Below are 22,282 nucleotides of genomic sequence, written 5' to 3'. Positions count from 1 at the left end.
TCTTCACCTTCTCTTCCTTCTCTGCCAGGGAGCTTCCACAGTCAAATGTAAACAAAGCATATTATGAGCACCTACTAGGTGATTCATCAGCTGCTGTCCCCATCCTATATAGTCCCCCTCACTCTCTGAAATAAAATTTAATTGTCTCAATGCAGGTGACTCTCAGAGGTATTTCCCATTTTACTCTACCTATACAAATCCTGCTCACTGCTTCTGCTCTATTTGTCCCCATAGGCTGGTGGCCAATTTGCTATGAGAAAAAGGAAGACCCCAGACCTGGCAAATGCTGAACAGGAAATTCTTGAATGCATAGAGTTTGTGAGTACCCCCTTCCCACCACAAGCAGAGGGTAGCAGTCTCTTGCCTGACTATCCTGGTTCAAGGATCAGTCATCTTTTTCCTGTCTTTGCTTTACTATTGGTTTGTACCTTTGCAAGGCACTGGATACAGTTTGTCGGCAATTGAAGCAAATCCAGACACAAAGCTATATTTTGATAATCTTTACATGTATGTATGAAAACAAGGCCTACAAAGAGAATTGTGTTCCTTTCAGAGGCCAAAGGTGCCTAAAAATATAGCCCATTACCACATGTAGGATAGCTACATCAGAGTTGTCCTAAAAACACCTAAAATACAGGAGACTGTCATTGCTCTTGGTTACTAAGCAGAATATGAGGGTAAGATCCTATTGCAGAAGAGAGTAAACACATTGGTTATAGGCCATGTCAACATTGTACTGACCAGGAAACTCTCTCCTTGATGACAATATTTTATTGTATTGGAAGGTATTTGGTAGGATTCTTTGGGGGAAAAGAAATCAACAGTCTTTTTTACCCAGCAGTGAATCTCATGAACTCCTATAATGACCATCATGCCAAGAAAGAAGTATACATATGGAGTAGTTGCATGAATATTATAGGTTAGACAACACTTTGTGCTTGTATTTAACTCCATTCCAATGGAGGAAACACATGGTTAGCACTGTATCTCTGGCCAAGAACCCATGGCTGTGGAGTTCACAGGCACAAGAAAGAACTTATTATTCTGATAAATGGTCTTAATATTCAACTGCCTTCTAAATTTGCATTATTTACCAATAGATTAATGTAGCCCTCTGATCTAATCAATGAAATTAATTTGTGAAGTGGGTAGTGGTTAACAAAGAACCTTACAACTCATCAAAGTGCAAAGGATAATTGTCAGTGGAATGCCCAGGCACAAATAGAAAAGTAAAGATTCTATGTTGGGAACAATATTGTCAAAATTAATGAGAAATATTTTATCAGCATTGAAAGTAAACATATTGTCCTATCTTGGGGAAAATGGGCAAATTTTGTTATGAGAGAACATCAAAATTTTTAAATAGTAATTTTCCTTCCATACACAATAATTGAGACCCTATCAAGACAATGAAGAATAATTGATGACTCTATCATGAAACATGGTAGATTAAATACATATTAATGTAGATTTTCTTCAGGAATAAATTAAAATCCATGTGCTTAGAATGCACATTTTGAAGAACATAACAGAACTTGAGATAAAATCAACCTTCATTTATAGCTCCATTTCTTGATATAAGCTTCAGGACAATAGGCTTTTCTTCAGTATGAGTCATTTTCTTACCTAATTTCAAGTAAACCTGAAATAGTTGAATAAAGAGACTAGTAAGATAAATGAATCATCAAATTCAAAGTAGGCTGGTAGAACCAATATATTAAAAACAGTAATAGCTTTTTCATTTGTTGTCACATGGCTGTGACCATAGCATTCAGAAGTTAGAGGGAGAAGGAACAAGATTACAGCATGCTTAGCTGCATAGCATGTTCTGTACCATCTTGAACAATATGAACTGCCATCTAGAAATAAATTAATCTATATTTATTAGTGAATAAATGACATTTAATACTATGGTATTTTAAAAGAAAATGGTCCCCCCAAATGGTGGCACTGTTAGGAGATGTGGCCTTTGGAGTAGGTGTGGTCTTAGAGGAAGTATGTCACTATGGAGTTAGGCATTGTGTTCTCACATGCTCAACACACACCCCGTGTCTCAGGCAACTCCCTGTTGTCTATGAATAAAGATAAATAATTCCCCAGCACCATGTCTGCCTGAAGGCCAATGAGCTCCCTGTCAGGAAGATAATGGACTAAACCTCAAAAACTGTAAGTTGTCACCAAAATAAAAATGTTTTCCTTTATAGGGGTTGCCATGGTCATGGTGTCTCTTCATAAAAAAGAAACTCCAACTAAGACAGACACCAAACATCTTGAATTGCTTCTATGGAATATGAAAACATAGAATGTTCAATCTATTCATGCTTCAACAAATATATTGAGCACCAAAATCTGTAAATGGTCTAAGACAAAATTGTTGTCTTCCTTATTGTTCTAAAGTTTAACTGAAAATTGGAAGTTTGAACTTTGTAAAGCACATTTGTGGACACATAGCAAGCACATTTTAAAAGGTTATATTAAGTTAATGTTCACTTAGTAAAACTGGAAAGAAAACTACATGTAAGTTTGCTACATTATAAATACTACTGCCATACATTGACTTTGGAACAATGCATTTACTTTCCAATCTTGTACATGTGAGTTCATGATAGATGGAATGACTTTGGGTACCACTATGGAATTAATCCTGTGTATCTCTGCTGAAATTCCAAAATGGTGCAAAAGGTGATTAACACTCATTTTGACTAATATTCTTAAATGATATTCTTGTCAGTTTATTGAAGAGAGTGCCATACAACAGAGTAATAATCTTGTATCAGCAGAAGAATGAGCCAACAGGTAGCCTTGTAGTTTGAGAAAGGCCATCTGATAGGTAACTAGAGTGTGTCAAAGATTGCCAGATGCCTGAAGGTTGCATATCATCAAAACAAGCCACTCAACTCTATTCACATGTGGAGTAGGAAGACAGCTGACATAAAGTCATTGAGTAGAAAATGACCACATAATATTCTTCTCTCTTGAGGAAAACATACTCATATTTGAGTAATATTTAGTACAAAAGTCATAAAATTAAACTTGTTGGACATTGAATCATTTAAGTTAATGACAAGATATTCTTAAGTTCTTCAGATGAGACCTTTCTAACATGTTTCTAAAAGTAACACCTTATATTAAAAGTACACACAGAAGAAGGCTGAGAATTAGTATGACTACACATGGTCATTGACTTCAAGGAAACAGTATTTTCCAGAAAGAACAGGGCAGATGCATATATATACTTACAAAAATGTGAAAGTTTGTACAAGACATATGACATGTGCAAACTCAAACTAAATGGTGTGTGTCTGTGTGGAAAGAATTATAGTCCCACCCATGGCTGAAAAGCTTTGATGTTTGATAGTTGCTATGAAAGGTTGTCTGTTTTCTTTATTAGGCTGTTACATCAATTAAATCAACCAGATTCCAGGCCAGGTCACACACATTAGAGCAGCCATCCAACAGAAAGTGGACTTGATTGACTTAAAAATTTGAGAGAAAAATGGAGAGAGATCATACTGAGTGTGAGGTGAGGTGGGGATGGATCTGGGATAAATTGTAGTAATGGTGAATGTGATCAAAATGTATAATATGAATTCACCAAGAATTAATAACAATGTATAAAAGTATACATAAAGAAATACATCTATTAAAATGATTTGTTTTTAGTATTTAGAATAGTTTAGAATATTTAATGTATTTATTGAAAGATTTAATATACAAAGGTCCTCCAAGGCACCATTTTAACTTTTGGAAAGAATAAAATTAGGGGATGCTTTAATGAATAAAGAGAAAATAACAGCAGCAAGTACATGTGGGTAGTTCATGAGTTTGAGGGTTGGGAGGCAGTGGCAGCCTGAAGATACCATATCTAGAAGACAGGAGTAAAATGCACTGAGAAAATCTAGTGAAGGTTCTTGGATTGGAGAGGACTTGATTGATATGAACTTGAAGGATAAAATATAATGATGAATAAAGAAGGGAAGAAACTCATCAATTTATAAGAATATAAGTGGATGCCCACTGGTCTAGCACTGAGTTCCTAAAGTGTGAGGACATGTATGAAAAATGACCAAACAAAGGAGTCCTTCATATCCATGAATAATGATTTAATGCAGTGACTTTTGTCTGTGGCTATAAATGGAAACCACTGTGAAATGTCTAAAGACCCTCTGGTGGGTGAAGGATTTTTGACACTGTGAGATGACACAGGTATCCTAAGATGATAGTTACAACTCTTGGACACAAAACATGTACATAAACTGAAACACACTTTAAAAATCTGTTCCATGATTTTAGGAGCCAGAGGGGTTGAAGCTACCAAAAACTTCCACAGAATCTGCACAAAACACATATGAGCTCTGAGACTAAAGTAGCAATCATGGAGTCTGCATGGGTCTATGCAGGGCCTATTACATACATGCTGTGGTTGTTTAGCTTGGTGTTTTTGTAGGACTCCTAATAGCGGGGGTAGGGTTGTCCTGACTCTTTTGCCTATTCATAGGACCCTTTTCCTCCTACTGAGTTGTCTCACCCAGCATAGATATGCGCTTTTATGGCTAGTCTCATGTCATCTTGATATGCCATGCTTGGTTAATATGCCTGGGAGGCCTGCTCTTTTCTGCTGGAAAGTGGAAGAGCAGTGGACATGGGAGGTTGGGGAGGTGGAAATGGGGCACTGGGAGGATGGGAGGAAGGAGATAGGAGGCTGTGGTCAGGATGTATTTTAGGAGAGAATAACAAATAAAAAGCACATAATATTTTCCATATATGTTATATACAAGTATGAAAATGCTTTTAAAAGACTATTATTTTTAAAATGCATATATTATTGAACAAGAAAGATTCTCAAATTCAATGATACTATACATAATCATAAAAAATATCTTCATTGACTCTACATTGAGCTTAACATTTGCACTTAGACACAAACTAACTGTTCCAGAACTCAAAGGCCCTAGGGCTCAAGCATGACTTTATAGATCTTTTGACAGAGAAAACATTAATTAAAAGATAATCAATATATTCCATATAAATATATATACATACATATATATATATGCAAGTTTATGAAAATGCCAATGAATAAAAAACAAAAACATGTTAAATAGTTATGTTCTGCCTACCTCTGTTTCTTCACAAGGACTCAGGGAAAAGTTCTGCAGGACTTTGACAATTGCAAGTTTCATGTTAATGAGAGCAAACCTCATGCCAATGCAGTTTCTAGGACCATATCCAAAAGGCAGGTATGTATAAGGATTGATTCTATCTTTATTCTCCTTGCTGAACCTGGTGTCAAAATTGAACAAGAATACAAATAATGAAACATGAAGTGTACAAGAGTGACATGTTTACAGTTTTCACCTACAGTCCTCAGCCAGAATCATACAGGGCACTTCAGTGGGTTCACTATTGCAATCAGGGTGAGTTTATTCATTATGAGATTTGGAAGTTAAAGTTCTTTGTACAAATTTATATTAAAGGAGCTCCCAAAGTTAATACGATGATGTGTGGTTAATGCTCATTCAAATTAATGTGTTTTTAAAGTTAAAAATATTAAGAATGTCATGTGCTCCCAGTGTGTAAACATTACAAAGTGCAAGTGAAGGACAAGGAAGAAATTGCCCTGACACTTGAGTTATGTATTTGCTCATTGGGGAAATAGAAGATGTATGTTACAAATGAAATGTTTCTATTCCATTCTCTCGTCAATATCCTCTTGTTTCTTTCTGTCCTTTTTTCACTCTACTCATCCTAATATTTTTCGGATCTTTCCTGCTCTTCCTCTCCAGCCTCCCATTTCCCTCATTAATCCCTTTTCACAAAATCTTTGACTGTCTCTCCCTCCTCCAAGAGTTATCAACTGAAGTGGTTTGCAAGGACACATGCTGCTTCTCTACTCTGTTTTCTCGGAGTTTTGTCTCCATCTCCTCCATTATGGGAAAAAAAAAACTACTGAAAGTACAGACCCATGTCCAATTAGAATTTGATTTCTCAAATAATTATTTAAATAAAAATGCTGATTCTGGAAACATTCTAGAAGCCTAATAACTATCTATTCTCCGAAAGTTATTAAGTATTAGGGAAGGTTGAGAAATAATTTTACGCTATGTAAGAGGACAACAATGGAGTTCATTGTAAATTGTACTCATACATGTGTGCAAGGTGAACTTGATAACATCCTGTTGAGGAAGATTTTAAACACACAAATACACATACACATACACACAGACAGATGAGAAACATTAGCATTCGTCTGTAGACATCTGATATATAGCATTTGATTATAACCTCAGTATTTTTAACTTTTGCATTCCTCCTCCCTGGTCTAGTCACTGATGTCCATTTAGTCTATATTATTTGATTGAAAGCTGGACCAACAATAGAAATGCACAATGAATAATGTGCCCATTTTTGGTCATTAAGCTAAAGGAGGTGGAATTGGTGGCTACGTGTAAGGATATAGAATTCACCTAACTAGAAAAGAGGAGTTAGGTGACTCCATTGTACTCCTCTAATAAGCACTATACATAGACCATCTGCCAACATCAGAGACACATGGCAAAGAATATAAGATCTTGGGCATTGAGAACTTCATAAAAGATACTACTATTTGTCTAAATTCTTGGCCTCCTGATTCAACTGCATCTATAATGTACATAATTTTTACATGAGTAGCATGACATGGAATGGACAGGTTATTTATAGGAATATATAAGTATATCCACACAGGTGTATGTGAGCACCTAAATAACACCTAAATAACAATTGGGGAAAAAAGGAGGCAATGCACTTGAAGTGTGGGGAGGGATCTATAGGAGAATTTTGAGGGAGAAAAGTGAATGAAGAAATATTCCAAATAATAATCTTGAAACTTAAACAAAATAAGATAAAATGTCCCGTATTTTTCTTAGTGAGGCAACTATGGCAACCTAACAATTATTTCCATGTTACATACAAATCCCACAGTCTGCTTATTACTTTCCACTAACAGAATATCCTGATTCAGATTCAAGAAGGATGTAAATATCAACTCTCTTATCAGTAGATGACTTGACTTTGGAGGAGTCACCCACTGGATGAGAGTGAGAGAGTTTCCTTCACAAAACAGACAGAAATAAGACTAAGATGACTTATATTAGAATTCATCCTCAATGATGCAGCTTAAATCATCTAAGAGGAGGCTTTCTGCACCTTCTACATATACCAGTGCCTAATAAAATGGGTTGTTTGGGAAATTATGCCTATATTTGAGGATGTGTCCAGAGATTTCTTGTGACAATATGGACAGCATCAAGGAAATAGGAACCTAATACCCTAAGAAAGATATAAGTGATTTTCTAATCATGGTAATTGGTACCTGCTCTCTTTGTCACAGGCACACACACACACACACACACACACACACACACACACACACACACGAGCATTTGTCATAAAATACCATTTATAGGTTACAGAAAGTAATCAGCAATTATAAAGACAAGAGAAAACTGATGTTTTTCTAATTTCTTAATCCCAACACACTTCAAAATATATCCAATGATGTCATAATATGAATGGAATTTTTATTAAGGTTTTGTGATAGTTTGAAAGAAAATGGCCCCATAGGCTCATAAAGACTGATACTGTTGGGAGGTCTGGCCTTTTGTGGTTAAGTGGTCACTGGTAGTGGGCTTTGAGGTCTCAGGATCTCAAGCCAAACGAAGTGTCTCAATCTTATCTCCCTGCTGCCTGCTGATCTGTATGTAGAACTCTCAGCTACTTTTCCAGCCACATGTCTGTCTGCATGCTGCCATGCTTCCCTCCATGATAATAATGGACTAAACCTCTGAGCTGTAAGCCAGCCCCAAATAAACGTTTTCCTTTATAAGAGTTGCCGTGCTGAAAGTATCTCTTCACAACATTAAAAACCCTGACTAAGACAGGTCTAAGACTCTAAAACAAAATTACTAAATATAGAACTGTCATTTGTTGGTCAATTAAAATGTCTGTGGTTTTTACAATAATTATCAAATTGTACTACATATATTCTAAAATCATATATACATGCAATAATATAAATTCATATTTATGTGATTATAGTAAAGACATCTTAACATAAATAAAGAAGTCTGGTTCTGTGTATATTCCCCTTCTCAGTGTCCTTGTACCTTTCAGGACGGAACTCCTCAGGATCTGGCCAGATTAATGAGTGGATTTACCATTGATAAGTGCTCTTGAACACAGTCCAAGGTGTTGACATACTAAAAGTCCACTGAAATACATGGTGAAGTGAACATGGAAGGACATTTACATAAGCTTACATTTAGGTTCAAAATCTTCAGTTTTTCTTTGTACTGTTTTCCTTCAGTAATAACGAACGGCATATTATGTCCATCTCATTTAACATAAATTAGCTGTTGAGGGTGTCAAAACTTAATATAAGTAGACCACTCATCCAGACTGAAAAAATACAATGTGAGGAACATTAAGTTCCTTTTTAAAACTCCATAGCAATCCTTTCAGAGTACAACTCACAGTTTAAATCCTATGTCTAAATTTAATAATACTATAGATGTTCAATTTGAAGATGAATGTCCTATTCAACAAGAATAGTATATGAAATTTCAGTGACTAACTTCAGTAGAATCTTTTCCATTTGAAACACATTATGGTTAAATAGCCTAAAAATTGAGACTAATTGAGCAAACCATTTCTATTCTAGTGAGAGGTCCATTCAATCCATGCTCAGTTTCTAAAAGAATATTTCCCTTTTTACTTCATATGTTGTTCTTATAAATCTTTAACTTTCAACATCCCACATGCTAGAGTCACTTGGGAAAGAGGTCTAAATTGAAAGACTAGGGGTTACTAGATTAGATTGTTTTGTGAATATGTCTAGGAGAGTTTTTGTCCTGACTACTCATTGATGGAGTAGGTTCCAGCAATTTGCAGGTAGTATTCTTTCCTGACTGGATAACCTTGAGCTTCATGAGAACATCTAGATAATAAGAGGTCAGTGAGGGGCCAGAGAGCAGCAAGTATCCTCCATAGTCCCTGCTGTGCTTCTTTGACTATAAGTACCTTGGTCAGAAGAAGTGCTGTGTAGAGTGGCAGGAAGTCCTGCTTACATGTTCCTGTCTTTGGTTCCTGCATTGACTGTTCTCTGTGACAGTCTGTCATGGGAAAATGTAAGCTGAAGTAAATGCTTTCCTCCCCATAATTGTTTTGGATCATGACATTTGTCATAGTCACAGAATGAAATAAGAAGAGGGGGTGAGTATGAGGTCTGAAGATGCTTCATATGTACTTCATTAACAACCCAGCCAATCCCAGATTTCTGGTACCTCACAACCCAATTGCATCCAGTATTGGACATACATAAAAAGATAGTGTATTTGATGTGTGGCTGTCACATTGTGTGACACTAAATCTAGTGTAATGTAAAGGTGAACAGTTTAGGTTGGAAGCTGCCATGATGTGCTTTGTTTGAATCTAATTATGTAGTTCAAGAGAGGAATAATAAAAAAAAAAAGATAATTGAATTAGCCTGCCTAGCAGAGATATGCAAGGCCCCATTGACAGCAGTCATTCCAAAGCATTTTTAGTAATAATACAGCTGTCAGATCAATTGTTTAAGTTCTAGGGGTATGCCTCAGTGGATAAGAGCACTTTTTGCTCTTGCAGAGGACCAGGGTCAGTTCCCAATACCCACATGGTGAGGACATTTCCTGCAAATCTAAATTTAGAGAATCTGAGATCCTCTTCTGGCTTCCTCATGTTTCAGATATGCACATGGCACACAGATATACATGCAGGCACAACACCCATTTAAGTTTAAAGAAGACACTTCACTGACACTTGCTTATTCCTAAAATCTAAAGAGATTTTATGCATTTTTTGGACTGTGTCATTGTAGTTAGAGATAGTGTTTATGACAGGGTCAGTACAGAATTACTAAGGTTAGATTTTCTCTACACATAATTTTTGCTTTGTCTTAGATTTTTCAGTGACTATTGCTCAAAGAAATAAATCTTACTGTATTTACTATAATTCGAAAAGCAAGTGTGGAAGTAGTGTTTCTTGTTGAGGTTTGACATTTTCCCTGTGGCTCCCAGCACCATCCACTCACCTTATTGGGCAGGACTGCATCAATCTCATGCTGGAGTTTCTCCTGAACATTGGGGTGAGTTGCCAGTAAATATGTAATAAATGTAAGAGTGGTGCTTGTTGTCTCATAGCCAGCAAAAAAAAATGTGATTGATTTGGCAAGGATCTCCAGATCAGAAAGAGCTAAAATTAAATTAGACATTTTATGATAAAATTAGACATTTAATGATAAAAGCTGGTGACTACACAGAGCCTACACCTGCTTTGTTCTACCATCTTTGGTGAAGGAGGATGCACTGCACTTTATCTACAATGGTGTACTGCAGCAAGATAAGAAGGGCAATGGTGGCACAATACATGTGGGAGTAACCAATCAATAACTGATTTGAACTAGGATCTACTCTATGAAAAGCAACCAAGACTTGGTGCTGCTTAGATGATCTACAACCTAAGACTAGATATCCCAGAGGCCAAGGGCAAAAACAAATAATAGTGGTATAAAAAAAGAAATGTAGAGATCAAATGACTCCTAATGGTATTCTGCTATACTTGTAGAGAAGTGCCTTGCTCAGCCATCATCAGAGAAGCTTCCTGCTGCAGCATAAGGGAACAAATGTCCAGAACCACAACCATATATTAATCAAAGAGTGAGAGCCCTTGGAACATTCAATCCTAAATGGGTTGTCTCTACCAAATCCCTCTCCTCAGAGCCCAGGGAATACCATAGAAGAGGTGTCAAGATGAATATAATAGCCCGTCAACATGAGAATACCCACAATACGAAGAATTCAGGGCCCACCAAATGTACATGATGAACTATCACATGAACTCACAGAGACGGAGGAAGCATGCATAAGGCGTGCACACGTCTCTAGCAGGTCCTCTGTGTGTATATTGCAACTTCCAGTTCAGTATATTTATGGGATCCCTGAGTGTGCAAATGAGCGGGGTCTCTGATTCTTGTTTCTTCCCTTGGAATTTTTTCTTCTGTTAATTTGTCTTCACTAATTTTGATTCATTAGTTATTTATGTTAATGCATTTTATTTTGTTCTTTTAAAAAATAATGAGTAATTGGTTTTAGTATTTTTTTTCTTGGTTTTGCGTAAATTTTCCTTTTGTATTAGGCTTTTTTTTAATTGGGCTTTTGATAGTTTTTGGAACTTAAAGTTCACTGGGTGGAGTATTCAGGAGGCCTTTGGGAAGGGAAGAATATGATCAAAATATATTCAAATTTAAAAATTGTTTAAGAAATGAAAATAAGAAAAAATTGGGCATTGACTTCAAATGTGGGATTAATAATGGAATTCATTAATTAAAATTTTCAAAGCATACATTATAGTACCAATGAATAGAAAGAAGCTTTACTCTGAAATATTAAACCCAGTCACAGTGAGTAAAATAATGCAGAAGAAATATATTAAACACTGTGATTTTTCTTCTTTAATGTACTATGTTAGTGTGAAAGGAAAAATAATTTTCCACAGTCCCATAAGCTGGTGAACACACTTCCAGTAAATAAACCACAGTGAAAGTTGCTATTTGGACACTGTGCTTCCTGATTGGGTGCTCTGGACACTGATTTGCATGTAGAGGTTTTGATTCAGTGGCCCTACCTGAGGCTGAGAATCAGCATTTGATCAATGTAGGTAACCCAATCATCACTGAGGACTCTTGGAGTGTAAAATTCAATGCTCATAACAGAACTTCAGATTTAAAAAATTTGAATCAATATATAATTATTTCATTTCCTTCTTTCTCTCCTTCTTCTTACCCCTCCCATGCCACTTCTCCACTCACTCTCAAATTTAGGACCTCTTCTTTAACCATTTTTATTTCATATACTGATAAACAAGCATAAATACAACCTTCTCAGTCTATTCACTTTTGTCTACTTGTATTTTTTTCTGGCTTGACCATTTAGAATTGAATAAACAATAAGGGACTCATCACTTGGGAAGACTAATTATCTCTCTCTTAGTTATTCTGAACTACCATCTAAGGATGGGTTCTCATGACATTTTCTCCATCTGTGTTGGAAGGTCAGCTGTTATTGTTGCAATTCAAGTCTTAGTTAGGCAGCCATGTTAATTATATTTCATGGGTGTAGCTTCCCTGTCTTAGATGGAAGTTTCAATAACCTTGATGTTTCCTGTATGCATATCCTCCAGGATTTTAGAAAGTTCCTTAGGCTGCTTCATATAACATAGCTTGACTGTCTTTCTCTACTTGAATGACACCTTTACATTTCAAGAAGAAGCCCTTCCCCCTGTTAATTCCCTTTTGACTCTAAATTATCCTTAGTTACATTTATAAGACTCCATGTCTTTGGAATTCTGGGAGTTCATCATCAGCTGAAGAAAATCCACTCGGTGCTGAAAAGGAGACAGAAATTTCAAAACCAAAAGTGGTTTGGCTCGTCAAAAATAAGTATGAATCAAAGAAGTTAAACTCTCTTGTGAGGAAATGTTTTACATAAGAAGTCACCTAATGTTACCTGAATTACTAGTAACACAAAACACTGATCCATCAATTTTGGGGAACAAAATGTTTATAAATGAGCCCAGTGGTGATGACACACACCTTTAATCCCAGCACTTGGGAAGCAGGTGGATCTATGAGTTTGAGTCCAGCCTGGTCTATAAAATGAGTTCCAGGAAAGTCAGGGCTACTCAGAGAAAACGTCATGAAAAATTAAAAAAAAAATAAGTCTAACAACATGTCTCATGGCTTTCCCTCATTATAACCATCTATAGCTACTGAGGACAGATTTGTGCCTGAATGGTTATGAGTTTCTTCTCCTTTCTTAGGCATTTGTTTAGAAATAAGTACTATACATCAATATCTCATTTCCGTGACATATTGCTTATCAATATTTCATATTCAACAACTGCTGTTTCTGGAACACATTGCTAGGTTTTATGTTATTGTCAGTAGGTCTTAGATTTTTTATTGCCGTGAAGAGACACAGTGACTATAACAATTTTTATAAAGGAAAACATTTAACTCTGGTGGATTGCTTAAAGTTCAGAGATTTAGTCCATTATTGTCATGTCAGATATAAAGCAGCATATAGGCAACATGGTACTAGAGTGGTAGCTGAGAGTTCTTACATCTTGACAGGCACCTTGAAGTGGTCTGAGGCACTGGGCATGGCTTGAGCATATATGAAACCTCAAAGACTGCCTCCACATTGACACACTTCCTCAAAAAAGGCGAGACCTATTCCAACAAATCCAAAACTCCTAATAGTGACACTCTGTGAGCAAATTTCTTTCAAACAAACATACCCACAAATGCTCCAATCATCAGAATACTAACAAATAAGCAATGGCACCTCCTCAGACATGATACTGACTCCCTGACAGCCTTTTGTCAGCATTTTTCTGCCAAGATCTTTACTCTTAGTCCAGCATATAAACTCTTATTAGGAAAAACTGGGTTATAAAAGTGAAAATCTCAATGCTCACAGATACTGCCGAAGTTCTAAGCACAATACAACTCAAATTAAAAAGACCAAATTCACTCTCTGAAGAGGGTGTTCTATAAGAAATGTTCATCTTTTGATATCGTTGACTTAGAATTACAATAAATTGTGCCATATTTTACCTCTTGGGTATTTTCAAGCCGATCTTTTTTGGTCTTTTCTATAAATTTTTTTTTTTTTTTTTTTTTTTTTTTTTTTTTTTTTTTTTTTTTTTTTTTTTTCTCTTTTTTTTTTTTTTTTTTTTTATTATTATTATTTTATAACACCATTCAGTTCAACATAATAGCCACAGAAACCCCTGTTCTCCCCCTCTCGCCCACCCCTCCCCCCAGCCCACCCCCCATTCCCACCTCCTCCAGATCAAGGTCTCCCCCGAGGACCGGGGTTGACCTGGTAGACTCGGTCCAGGCAGGTCCATTCCCCCCTCCCAGACCGAGCCAAGTGTCCCTGCATAAGTCCCAGGATTCAAACAGCCAACTCATGCAACGAGCCCAGGACCTGGCACCAATGCACAGCTGCCTCCCAAACAGATCAAGCCAACTGACTGTCTCACCCGTTCAGGTGGCCTGATCCAGTTGGGGGCCCCTCAGCCTTTGGTTCATAGATCCTGTGCTTCCATTCATTTGGTTATTTGTCCCGGTGCTTTATCCAACCTTGGCTTCAACAATTCTCGCTCATATAAATCCTCTTCTTACTCACTAATTAGACTCCCAGTGCTCCACCAGGGGACCAGCCGTGGATGTCTGCCTTCAGATTCCTCAGTCCTTGGATGGGGTTTATGGCACCACTATTTGGGTGTCTGGCCATCCCATCACCAGAGTAGGTCAGTTCCTGCCGTCTCGCGACCATTGCCAGCAGTCTTTTGAGGGGGTATCTTTGTGGATCTTCGTGGGCCTCCCTAGCTCTCTGCTTCCTCCCCTTCTCACCTTCTCATGTGGTCTTCTTTTACCATGGTCTCCTATTCCTTGTTCTCCCTCTCTTTTCTTGATCCAGCTAGGATCTCCCACTCTTTCCCTCGACTGTCGCCCTTCATTGTTCCCACTCATGACCAGGCTATTCATGTAGATCTTGTCCATTTCTCCGTGTCTTTTTTTGGGGTCCCATTTTCCAGGTAGCCTCACTGGTGATGTGAGTAGCAGTCTAGTCATCCTTGTTCCACATCTAGCATCTTCCTATGAGTGAGTACATACCATATTTGTCTTTCTGAGTCTGGGTTACCTCACTCAGGATGATTTTTTCTAGATCCATCCATTTGCCTGCAAACCGTGTGATGTCGTTGTTTTTCTCTGCTGAGTAGTATTCCATTGTGTATATGTGCCACAATTTATTTATCCATTCTTCAGTTGAAGGGCATCTAGGTTGTTTCCAGGTTTTGGCTATTACAAACAATGCTGATATGAACATAGCTGAGCAAGTGCTCTTGTGGTATGATTGAGCATTTCTTGGGTATATGCCCAGGAGTGGTATAGCTGGATCTTGGGGGAGATTGATTCCCAATTTTCTAAGAAAGCGCCATATTGATTTCCAAAGTGGTTGTACAAGCTTGCATTCCCACCAGCAGTGGAGGAGAGTTCCCCTAGTTCCACATCCTCTCCAGCATAAAGTGTCTTCAGTGTTTTTGATCTTAGCCACTCTGACAGGTGTAAGGTGGTATCTCAGAGTTGTCTTGATTTGCATTTCCCTGATGATTAGGGAAGTCGAGCAATTCCTTAAATGTCTTTCAGCCATTTGGAATTCCTCTGTTGAGAATTCTCTGTTTAGTTCTAAAGCCCATTTCTCAATTGGACTGTTGGTCCTTTTGATGTCTAATTTCTTGAGTTCCTTATATATTCTGGATATCAGTCCTCTGTCAGATGTGGGGTTGGTGAAGATCTTTTCCCATTTTGTAAGCTGTCGCTTTGCCTTGTTGACCGTATCCTTTGCTCTACAAAAGCTTCTCAGTTTCAAGAGGTCCCATTGATTGATTGTTTGTCTCAGTGTCTGCGCTACTGGTGTTATATTTAGGAAGTGATCTCCTATGCCAAGGCGTTCAAGACTATTTCCTACTTTTTCTTCTAGCAGGTTCAGAGTAGCTGGATTTATGTTGAGGTCTTTGATCCACTTGGACTTAAGTTTTGTGCACGGTGACAGATATGGATCTATTTGCAGCCTTCTACACGCTGATATCCAGTTATGCCAGCACCATTTGTTGAAGATGCTTTCTTTTTTCCATTGTACACTTTTGGCTTCTTTGTCAAAAATTATATGTCCATAGGTGTGTGGGTTAATGTCAGGGTCTTCAATTCGATTCCATTGGTCCACATGTCGGTTTTTATGCCAATACCAGGCTGTTTTTATTACTGTAGCTCTATAGTAGAGCTTGAAGTCGGGGATTGTGATGCCTCCAGAAGTTGTTTTATTGTACAGGTTTCTTTTAGCTATCCTGGGTTTTTTGTTTTTCCATATGAAGTTGAGTATTGTTCTTTCCAGATCTGTGAAGAAATGTGTTGGTATTTTGATGGGGATTGCATTGAATCTGTAAATTGCTTTTGGTAAGATTGCCATTTTTACTATGTTAACCCTGCCTATCCATGAGCATGGAAGATCTTTCCATTTTCTGAGATCTTCTTCAATTTCTTTTTTCAGGGACTTAAAGTTCTTGTCATATAGGTCCTTCACTTGCTTGGTTAGTGTTACCCCAAGGTATTTTATGTCATTTTTGGCTATTGTAAAGGGTGATGTATCTCTAATTGCCTTCTCAGCTTCTTTGTCCATTGTATATAGGAGGGCTACTGATTTTTTTGAGTTGATCTTGTATCCTGCTATGTTGCTGAAGGTGTTTATAAGCTTTATCAATTCCTGGGTGGAATCTTTGGGGTCACTCAAGTATACTATCATGTCGTCTGCAAATAGGGAAAGCTTGACTTCTTCCTTTCCAATTTGAATCCCCTTAATCTCCTTATGTTGTCTTATTGCTCTGGCTAGAACTTCAAGTACTATATTGAATAAGTATGGGGAGAGTGGACAGCCTTGTCTCGTTCCTGATTTTAGTGGAATTGCTTTGAGTTTCTCTCCATTTAATTTGATGTTGGCTGTTGGTTTGCTATATATTGCCTTTATTATGTTTAGGTATGTTCCCTGTATTCCTGATCGCTCCAAGACTTTTATCATGAAGGGATGTTGGATTTTGTCAAATGCCTTTTCTGCATCTAGTGAGACGATCATGTGGTTTTTTTCTTTGAGTTTGTTTATATGGTGTATTACATTGATGGACTTTCGTATGTTGAACCACCCTTGCATCCCTGGGATGAAGCCTACTTGATCATGGTGGATAATTGTTCTGATGTGTTCTTGGAGTCTGTTTGCCAGTATTTTATTGAGTATTTTTGCATCAATGTTCATGAGGGAGATCGGTCTGTAGTTCTCTTTCTTTGTTGCATCCTTGTTTGGTTTAGGAATCAGGGTAATTGTAGCCTCATAGAAGGAGTTGGGTAATGTTCCTTCTGTTTCTATTATGTGGAACAATTTAGAGAGTATTGGTATTAACTCTTCTTTGAAGATCTGGTAGAATTCTGCGCTGAAACCATCTGGTCCTGGGCTTTTTTTGGTTGGGAGACCTTTAATGACTGTTTCTATTTCCTTAGGGGTTATTGGACTATTTAAATAGTTTATCTGGTCTTGATTAAACTTAGGTATGTGGTATCTATCCAGAAAAATGTCCATTTCTTTTAGGTTTTCCAGTTTTGTGGAGTAGAGGTTTTTGAAATATGACCTTATAATTCTCTGGATTTCCTCAATGTCTGTTGTTATGTCCCCCTTTTCATTTCTGATTTTGTTGATTTGGATTCTCTCTCTCTGTCTTTTGGTTAGTTTGGATAAGGGCTTGTCTATCTTGTTGATTTTCTCAAAGAACCAACTCTTTGTTTCATTAATTTTTTGTATTATTCTCTTAGTTTCTAATTTATTAATTTCACCTCTCACTTTGATAATTTCCTGGCGTCTATTCTTCCTGGGAGACTTTGCTTCTTCTTGTTCTAGAGCTTTCAGATGTGCTGTTAATTCACTAGTGTGCGATTTCTCCAACTTCTTTATGTGGGCATTTAGTGCTATGAATTTCCCTCTTAGCACTGCTTTCATAGTGTCCCATAAGTTTGGGTATGTGGTGTCTTCATTTTCATTGATCTCTAGGAAGTCTTTAATTTCTTTCTTTATTTCTTCCTTAACCCATTGGTGATTCAGTTGAGCATTATTCAGTTTCCATGAGGCTGTAGGTTTTCTGTAGTTTTTGTTGTTGTTGAAATCTAGCTTTAAACCATGGTGATCTGATAGAACACAGGAGGTTATTCTGATTGTTTTGTATCTGTTGAGATTTGCTTTGTGGCCAAGTATGTGGTCGATTTTAGAGAAAGTTCCATGGGGTGCTGAGAAGAAAGTATATTCTTTCTTGTTAGGATGGAATGTTCTGTAGATATCTATTAGGTCCAATTGGGTCATGACATCGGTTAAGTCCTTTATTTCTCTGTTAAGTTTCGATTTGGGAGATCTGTCCAGTGGTGAAAGTGGGGTGTTGAGATCTCCCACTATTAATGTGTGGGGTTTTATATGTGGTTTAAGCTTTAGTAATGTTTCTTTTACATATGTGGGTGCCCTTATGTTTGGGGCATATATGTTCAGAATTGAAACTTCATCTTGGTCGATCTTTCCTGTGACGAGGATGTAATGTCCTTCTTGATCTCTTTTGATTGATTTTAGTTTGAAGTCTATTTTGTTGGATATCAGGATGGCTACCCCTGCTTGTTTCTTAAGACCATTTGATTGAAAAGACTTTTCCCAGCCTTTTATTCTTAGGTAGTGTCTATCTTTGAATTTGAGATGTGTTTCTTGTATGCAGCAGAAGGATGGGTCCTGCTTTCGTATCCATTCTGTAAGTCTATGTCTTTTTATAGGTGAATTAAGTCCGTTGATATTAAGGGATATTAATGACCAGTGATTCTTCATTTCTGTTATTTTTGGTGGTAGTGTGTGTGTACTTCTCTTCTTTGGGGTTTACTGTTGTGGCTTTATCTATTGCCTGTGTTTTCAAGTGTGTATCTGACTTCCCTCGGTTGGAATTTTCCTTCTAGTGCTTTCTGTAGGGCTGGGTTTGTGGATAGGTATTGTTTAAATCTGGCTTTGTCTTCGAATGTCTTGTTCCTTCCGTCTATGATGATTGAAAGTTTTGCTGGGTATATTAGTCTTGGCTGACATCCATGGTCTCTTAGTATCTGCATTACATCTGTCCAGGTCCTTCTGGCTTTCAAAGTCTCCATTGAGAAATCGGGTGTTATTCTGATGGGTTTACCTTTATAGGTCACTTGGCCTTTTTCCTTGGCTGCTCTTAATATTCTTTCTTTATTCTGTACATTTAGTTGTTTAATTATTATGTGTCGAGGGGACTTTTTTTGGGGGTCTAGTCTGTTTGGTGTTCTATAGGCTTCTTGTATCTTCATAGGCATTTCCTTCTTTAGGTTGGGAAAGTTTTCTTCTATAATTTTGTTGAATATATTTTCTGTGCCTTTGAGTTGGTATTCTTCACCTTCTTCTATCCCTATAATTCGTAAGTTTGGTCTTTTTATGGTGTCCCAGATTTCTTGGACATTTTGGTTCATGACTTTGTTGGCTTTAGTGTTTCCTTCGACTGATGGAACTATTTCTTCTACTGTATCTTCAATGCCAGAAATCCTCTCTTCCATCTCTTGCATTCTGTTGGTTATACTTGCATCCGAAGTTCCTGATCTTTTACTCAGGTTTTCTATTTCCAGCATTCCCTCTGTTTGTGTCTTTTTCATTTTTTCAAATTCCCTTTTCAGATCTTGGACTGTTTCCTTTGTTTGTTTCATTGCTTTTTCATGATTTTCTTTCAGTGCTTTATTGTTTTCTTCCAGGATTTTAATGTTTTCTTCCAGGACTTTATTGTTTTCTTGGAGGGCTTTATTGTTTTCTTCTAATTTGTTTGCCCTTTCCTCTAGTTGTTTACAGCGTTCTTCCAATTTTCTTGTCTTTTCCTCTACACAAGCCTCTACCTTCTTCATGAAGTTACTCATAAGGCTACTTTCTTCTGCTTCTTCCAATTTTTGGTGTTCAGGTCTAGATGTTGGAGGCGAGCTAGGTTCTGGTGATGCTGTATTGCTCTTCATTTTGCTGTATGTACTTCTGCTTTGACGTCTGCCCATCTCCTTGTGATTCCTTCTTGGTCTTATCAGTGGACTTGTTTCACAAAGAGCTGACAGACTCAGGAAGACTCTCTCTCTTGTCCAAAAGGGAGTTCTCTTGTCCAACTCTTTGGTCCAGAAGGGAAGTCAGGGGCAAGCTCTGGTCCAGAATGGCAGTCGGGGACAGGCTGGGAGCTGGGGGCCGGTCTCTAAGTCTCAGGAAGTGGGTGGGGTCTTGGGCAGATGGGCGTGGGGGCAGGGCGCGGAGACTGCAGGGGCTGCCGGGGGCTTGGAAATGGGGATCCCTCCCGGTGGGGCTAGAAGGGGAGCTGCCCAGTGGCCAGAACCTGGTGCCAAGTTGGGCAGGCCTCTCAGGAGTGGCTGGTGGCCAGGGATGGGGTCCTGGCTGGACCCAGGCACTCACCTCTGGTCCAGAAGGGAAGTCGTCAGGGGCAGGCTGGGAGCTGGGGGCCGGTCTCTAAGTCTCAGGAAGTGGGTGGGGTCTTGGGCAGATGGGCGTGGGGGCAGGGCGCGGAGACTACAGGGGCTGCCAGGGGCTTGGAAATGGGGATCCCTCCCGGTGGGGCTAGAAGGGGAGCTGCCCGGTGGCCAGAACCCGGCGCCGAGCTGGGCAGGCCTCTCAGGAGTGGCTGGTGGCCAGGAATGGGGTCCGGGTTGGACCCGGGTACTCACCTCTGGTCAAGAAGGGAAGTCGTCGGGGGCAGGCTGGGAGCTGGGGGCCGGTCTCTAAGTCTCAGGAAGTGGGTGGGGTCTTGGCAGATGGGCGTGGGGGCAGGGCGCGGAGACTGCAGGGGCTGCCGGGGGCTTGGAAATGGGGATCCCTCCCGGTGGGGCTAGAAGGGGAGCTGCCCAGTGGCCAGAACCCGGCGCCAAGCTGGGCAGGTCCTCCCGGGGTGGCAGGTGGCCAGGGATGGGGTCCGGGCTGGACCCAGGCACTCACCTCTGGTCCAGAAGGGAAGTTGTCGGGGGCAGGCTGGGAGCTGGGGGCCGGTCTCTAAGTCTCAGGAAGTGGGTGGGGTCTTGGGCAGATGGGCGTGGGGGCAGGGCGCGGAGACTACAGGGGCTGCCAGGGGCTTGGAAATGGGGATCCCTCCCGGTGGGGCTAGAAGGGGAGCTGCCCGGTGGCCAGAACCCGGCGCCGAGCTGGGCAGGCCTCTCAGGAGTGGCTGGTGGCCAGGAATGGGGTCCGGGTTGGACCCGGGTACTCACCTCTGGTCAAGAAGGGAAGTCGTCGGGGCCTTTTCTATAAATTTTTTAAAAAATGATGTAGCATCACTTGGAAAGATGCAGATGTTTAGTTTGTTATATATTCTGGAAAGGAATGGAATCACTGCTGTAGAGAAAAGGGGAAAAAACATGATGAAAATGCAAACTGAAACTTCTGACAGTTTTTTTATTCACCAATGATAAAATTTCAATAATTTAAATGAAATATCAAAACAACAGGAAGAATTGTATTTTGAGTAGAAATTAGTATAATTGTAAGTTATAGAAAGTATATTACACCAAAAAATAATTGAAATCTAAATAAAAACAAAAAGTGAACAGTTAATTTCCAGAAAGATTCAGTGTGGAATTTTATGATATATTTAACAGATAATTCTTACCAGTTTTACACAGGCATTGCCAAAACTTAGAAAACTGGGGGAAAGTGTAGAATTCAATCTGGAAGCTTCTACTGCCCCATTATTAAAATCAGAATAAAACTTGGGAAGGAAACCTGTGTAGAAATGTGACTGAAAGGTATTAAAGTGATTTTATCAGCAAAATTTTTATGAACTGAATACAGAAACATGAAAAGAATTATGTTGTATGCTACCCAATGAGCTACAGCACAGAATAAAGCCAAGTCATACAAGCAAGCAGAGATGGAATATTTTCAGAAAATTCAGGGAAAAAACAACATCCTTTCCTATTCAGTGTTCTCAGAAAATTGGGAACAACAGTGATTTCCCTAACTTTATGAGAATTTTCAATGGAAACTAAGGGCTAACATAGAAATTGAGGGAGTAAGTCTTTTCCATTATGCTTGGAAAAAGGCAATGATAGGTTGTTCATGCTATCATTCCTTCCACCCAGTGACTAGAACCAAAAATCAGGTGCATATATGTCTTTCATGATACAACATTAATACACAAAACATACATGAAAATAAATTGTAAACATGTGCTGTGGAGCCTGAGTCAGAGAAACACAAGTTTGAAATCTGACTTGATTAGCAGAAAAATCTGTTTAAAAATAAAGAAAAATTGCAGTGTTAGTGATGAAAGGCATATCCTTATATATGCTAGCCAGGCACCATCCCTAGCCTCTGGCTTGAGGAAGCATCTTGATTGAATGCCGGCTTGGGCAAGAATTGAAATCTTCCATTCTCTATTGCTCTACCGCAGGGATTAAATATATTCCTCAATGCTCTTGAAAAGGCCATGTCCCTTTTCTTTGGTGTTCTCATATCTAATGCAACAAAACAAGGCCAATGATTAGCAAGAAAACATTATTTACAAAATTGTCAAGATATAA

At 38.6% G+C, this 22,282-nt stretch overlaps 1 protein-coding gene across 2 annotated transcripts in view; it reads right to left on the bottom strand.

The window, feature by feature from the left end:
* Positions 1-751: 751 nt before the first annotated feature.
* The window catches only part of LOC121826472 (cytochrome P450 3A4-like), a 157,653-nt gene continuing 136,122 nt past the window's right edge, over positions 752-22,282 (bottom strand). For both annotated transcript variants that reach the window (XM_076560651.1, XM_076560652.1), the window contains exons 8-13: positions 21,001-21,095; positions 13,694-13,726; positions 12,393-12,459; positions 10,109-10,269; positions 5,121-5,283; positions 752-1,642 (exon numbers count right to left, since the gene is read on the bottom strand). In XM_076560651.1, coding sequence (XP_076416766.1) covers positions 5,266-5,283; positions 10,109-10,269; positions 12,393-12,459; positions 13,694-13,726; positions 21,001-21,095 — 374 coding nt within the window. In that variant the 3' untranslated portion in view covers positions 752-1,642; positions 5,121-5,265. The remainder of the gene's footprint in view (positions 1,643-5,120; positions 5,284-10,108; positions 10,270-12,392; positions 12,460-13,693; positions 13,727-21,000; positions 21,096-22,282) is intronic.

Source organism: Peromyscus maniculatus, chromosome 23 (genome assembly GCF_049852395.1).
Source record: "Peromyscus maniculatus bairdii isolate BWxNUB_F1_BW_parent chromosome 23, HU_Pman_BW_mat_3.1, whole genome shotgun sequence".
Taxonomy (NCBI): domain Eukaryota; kingdom Metazoa; phylum Chordata; class Mammalia; order Rodentia; family Cricetidae; genus Peromyscus; species Peromyscus maniculatus.
Note: the sequence above shows the minus strand (reverse complement) of the source record. Positions and strands in the feature narration are given on the sequence as shown.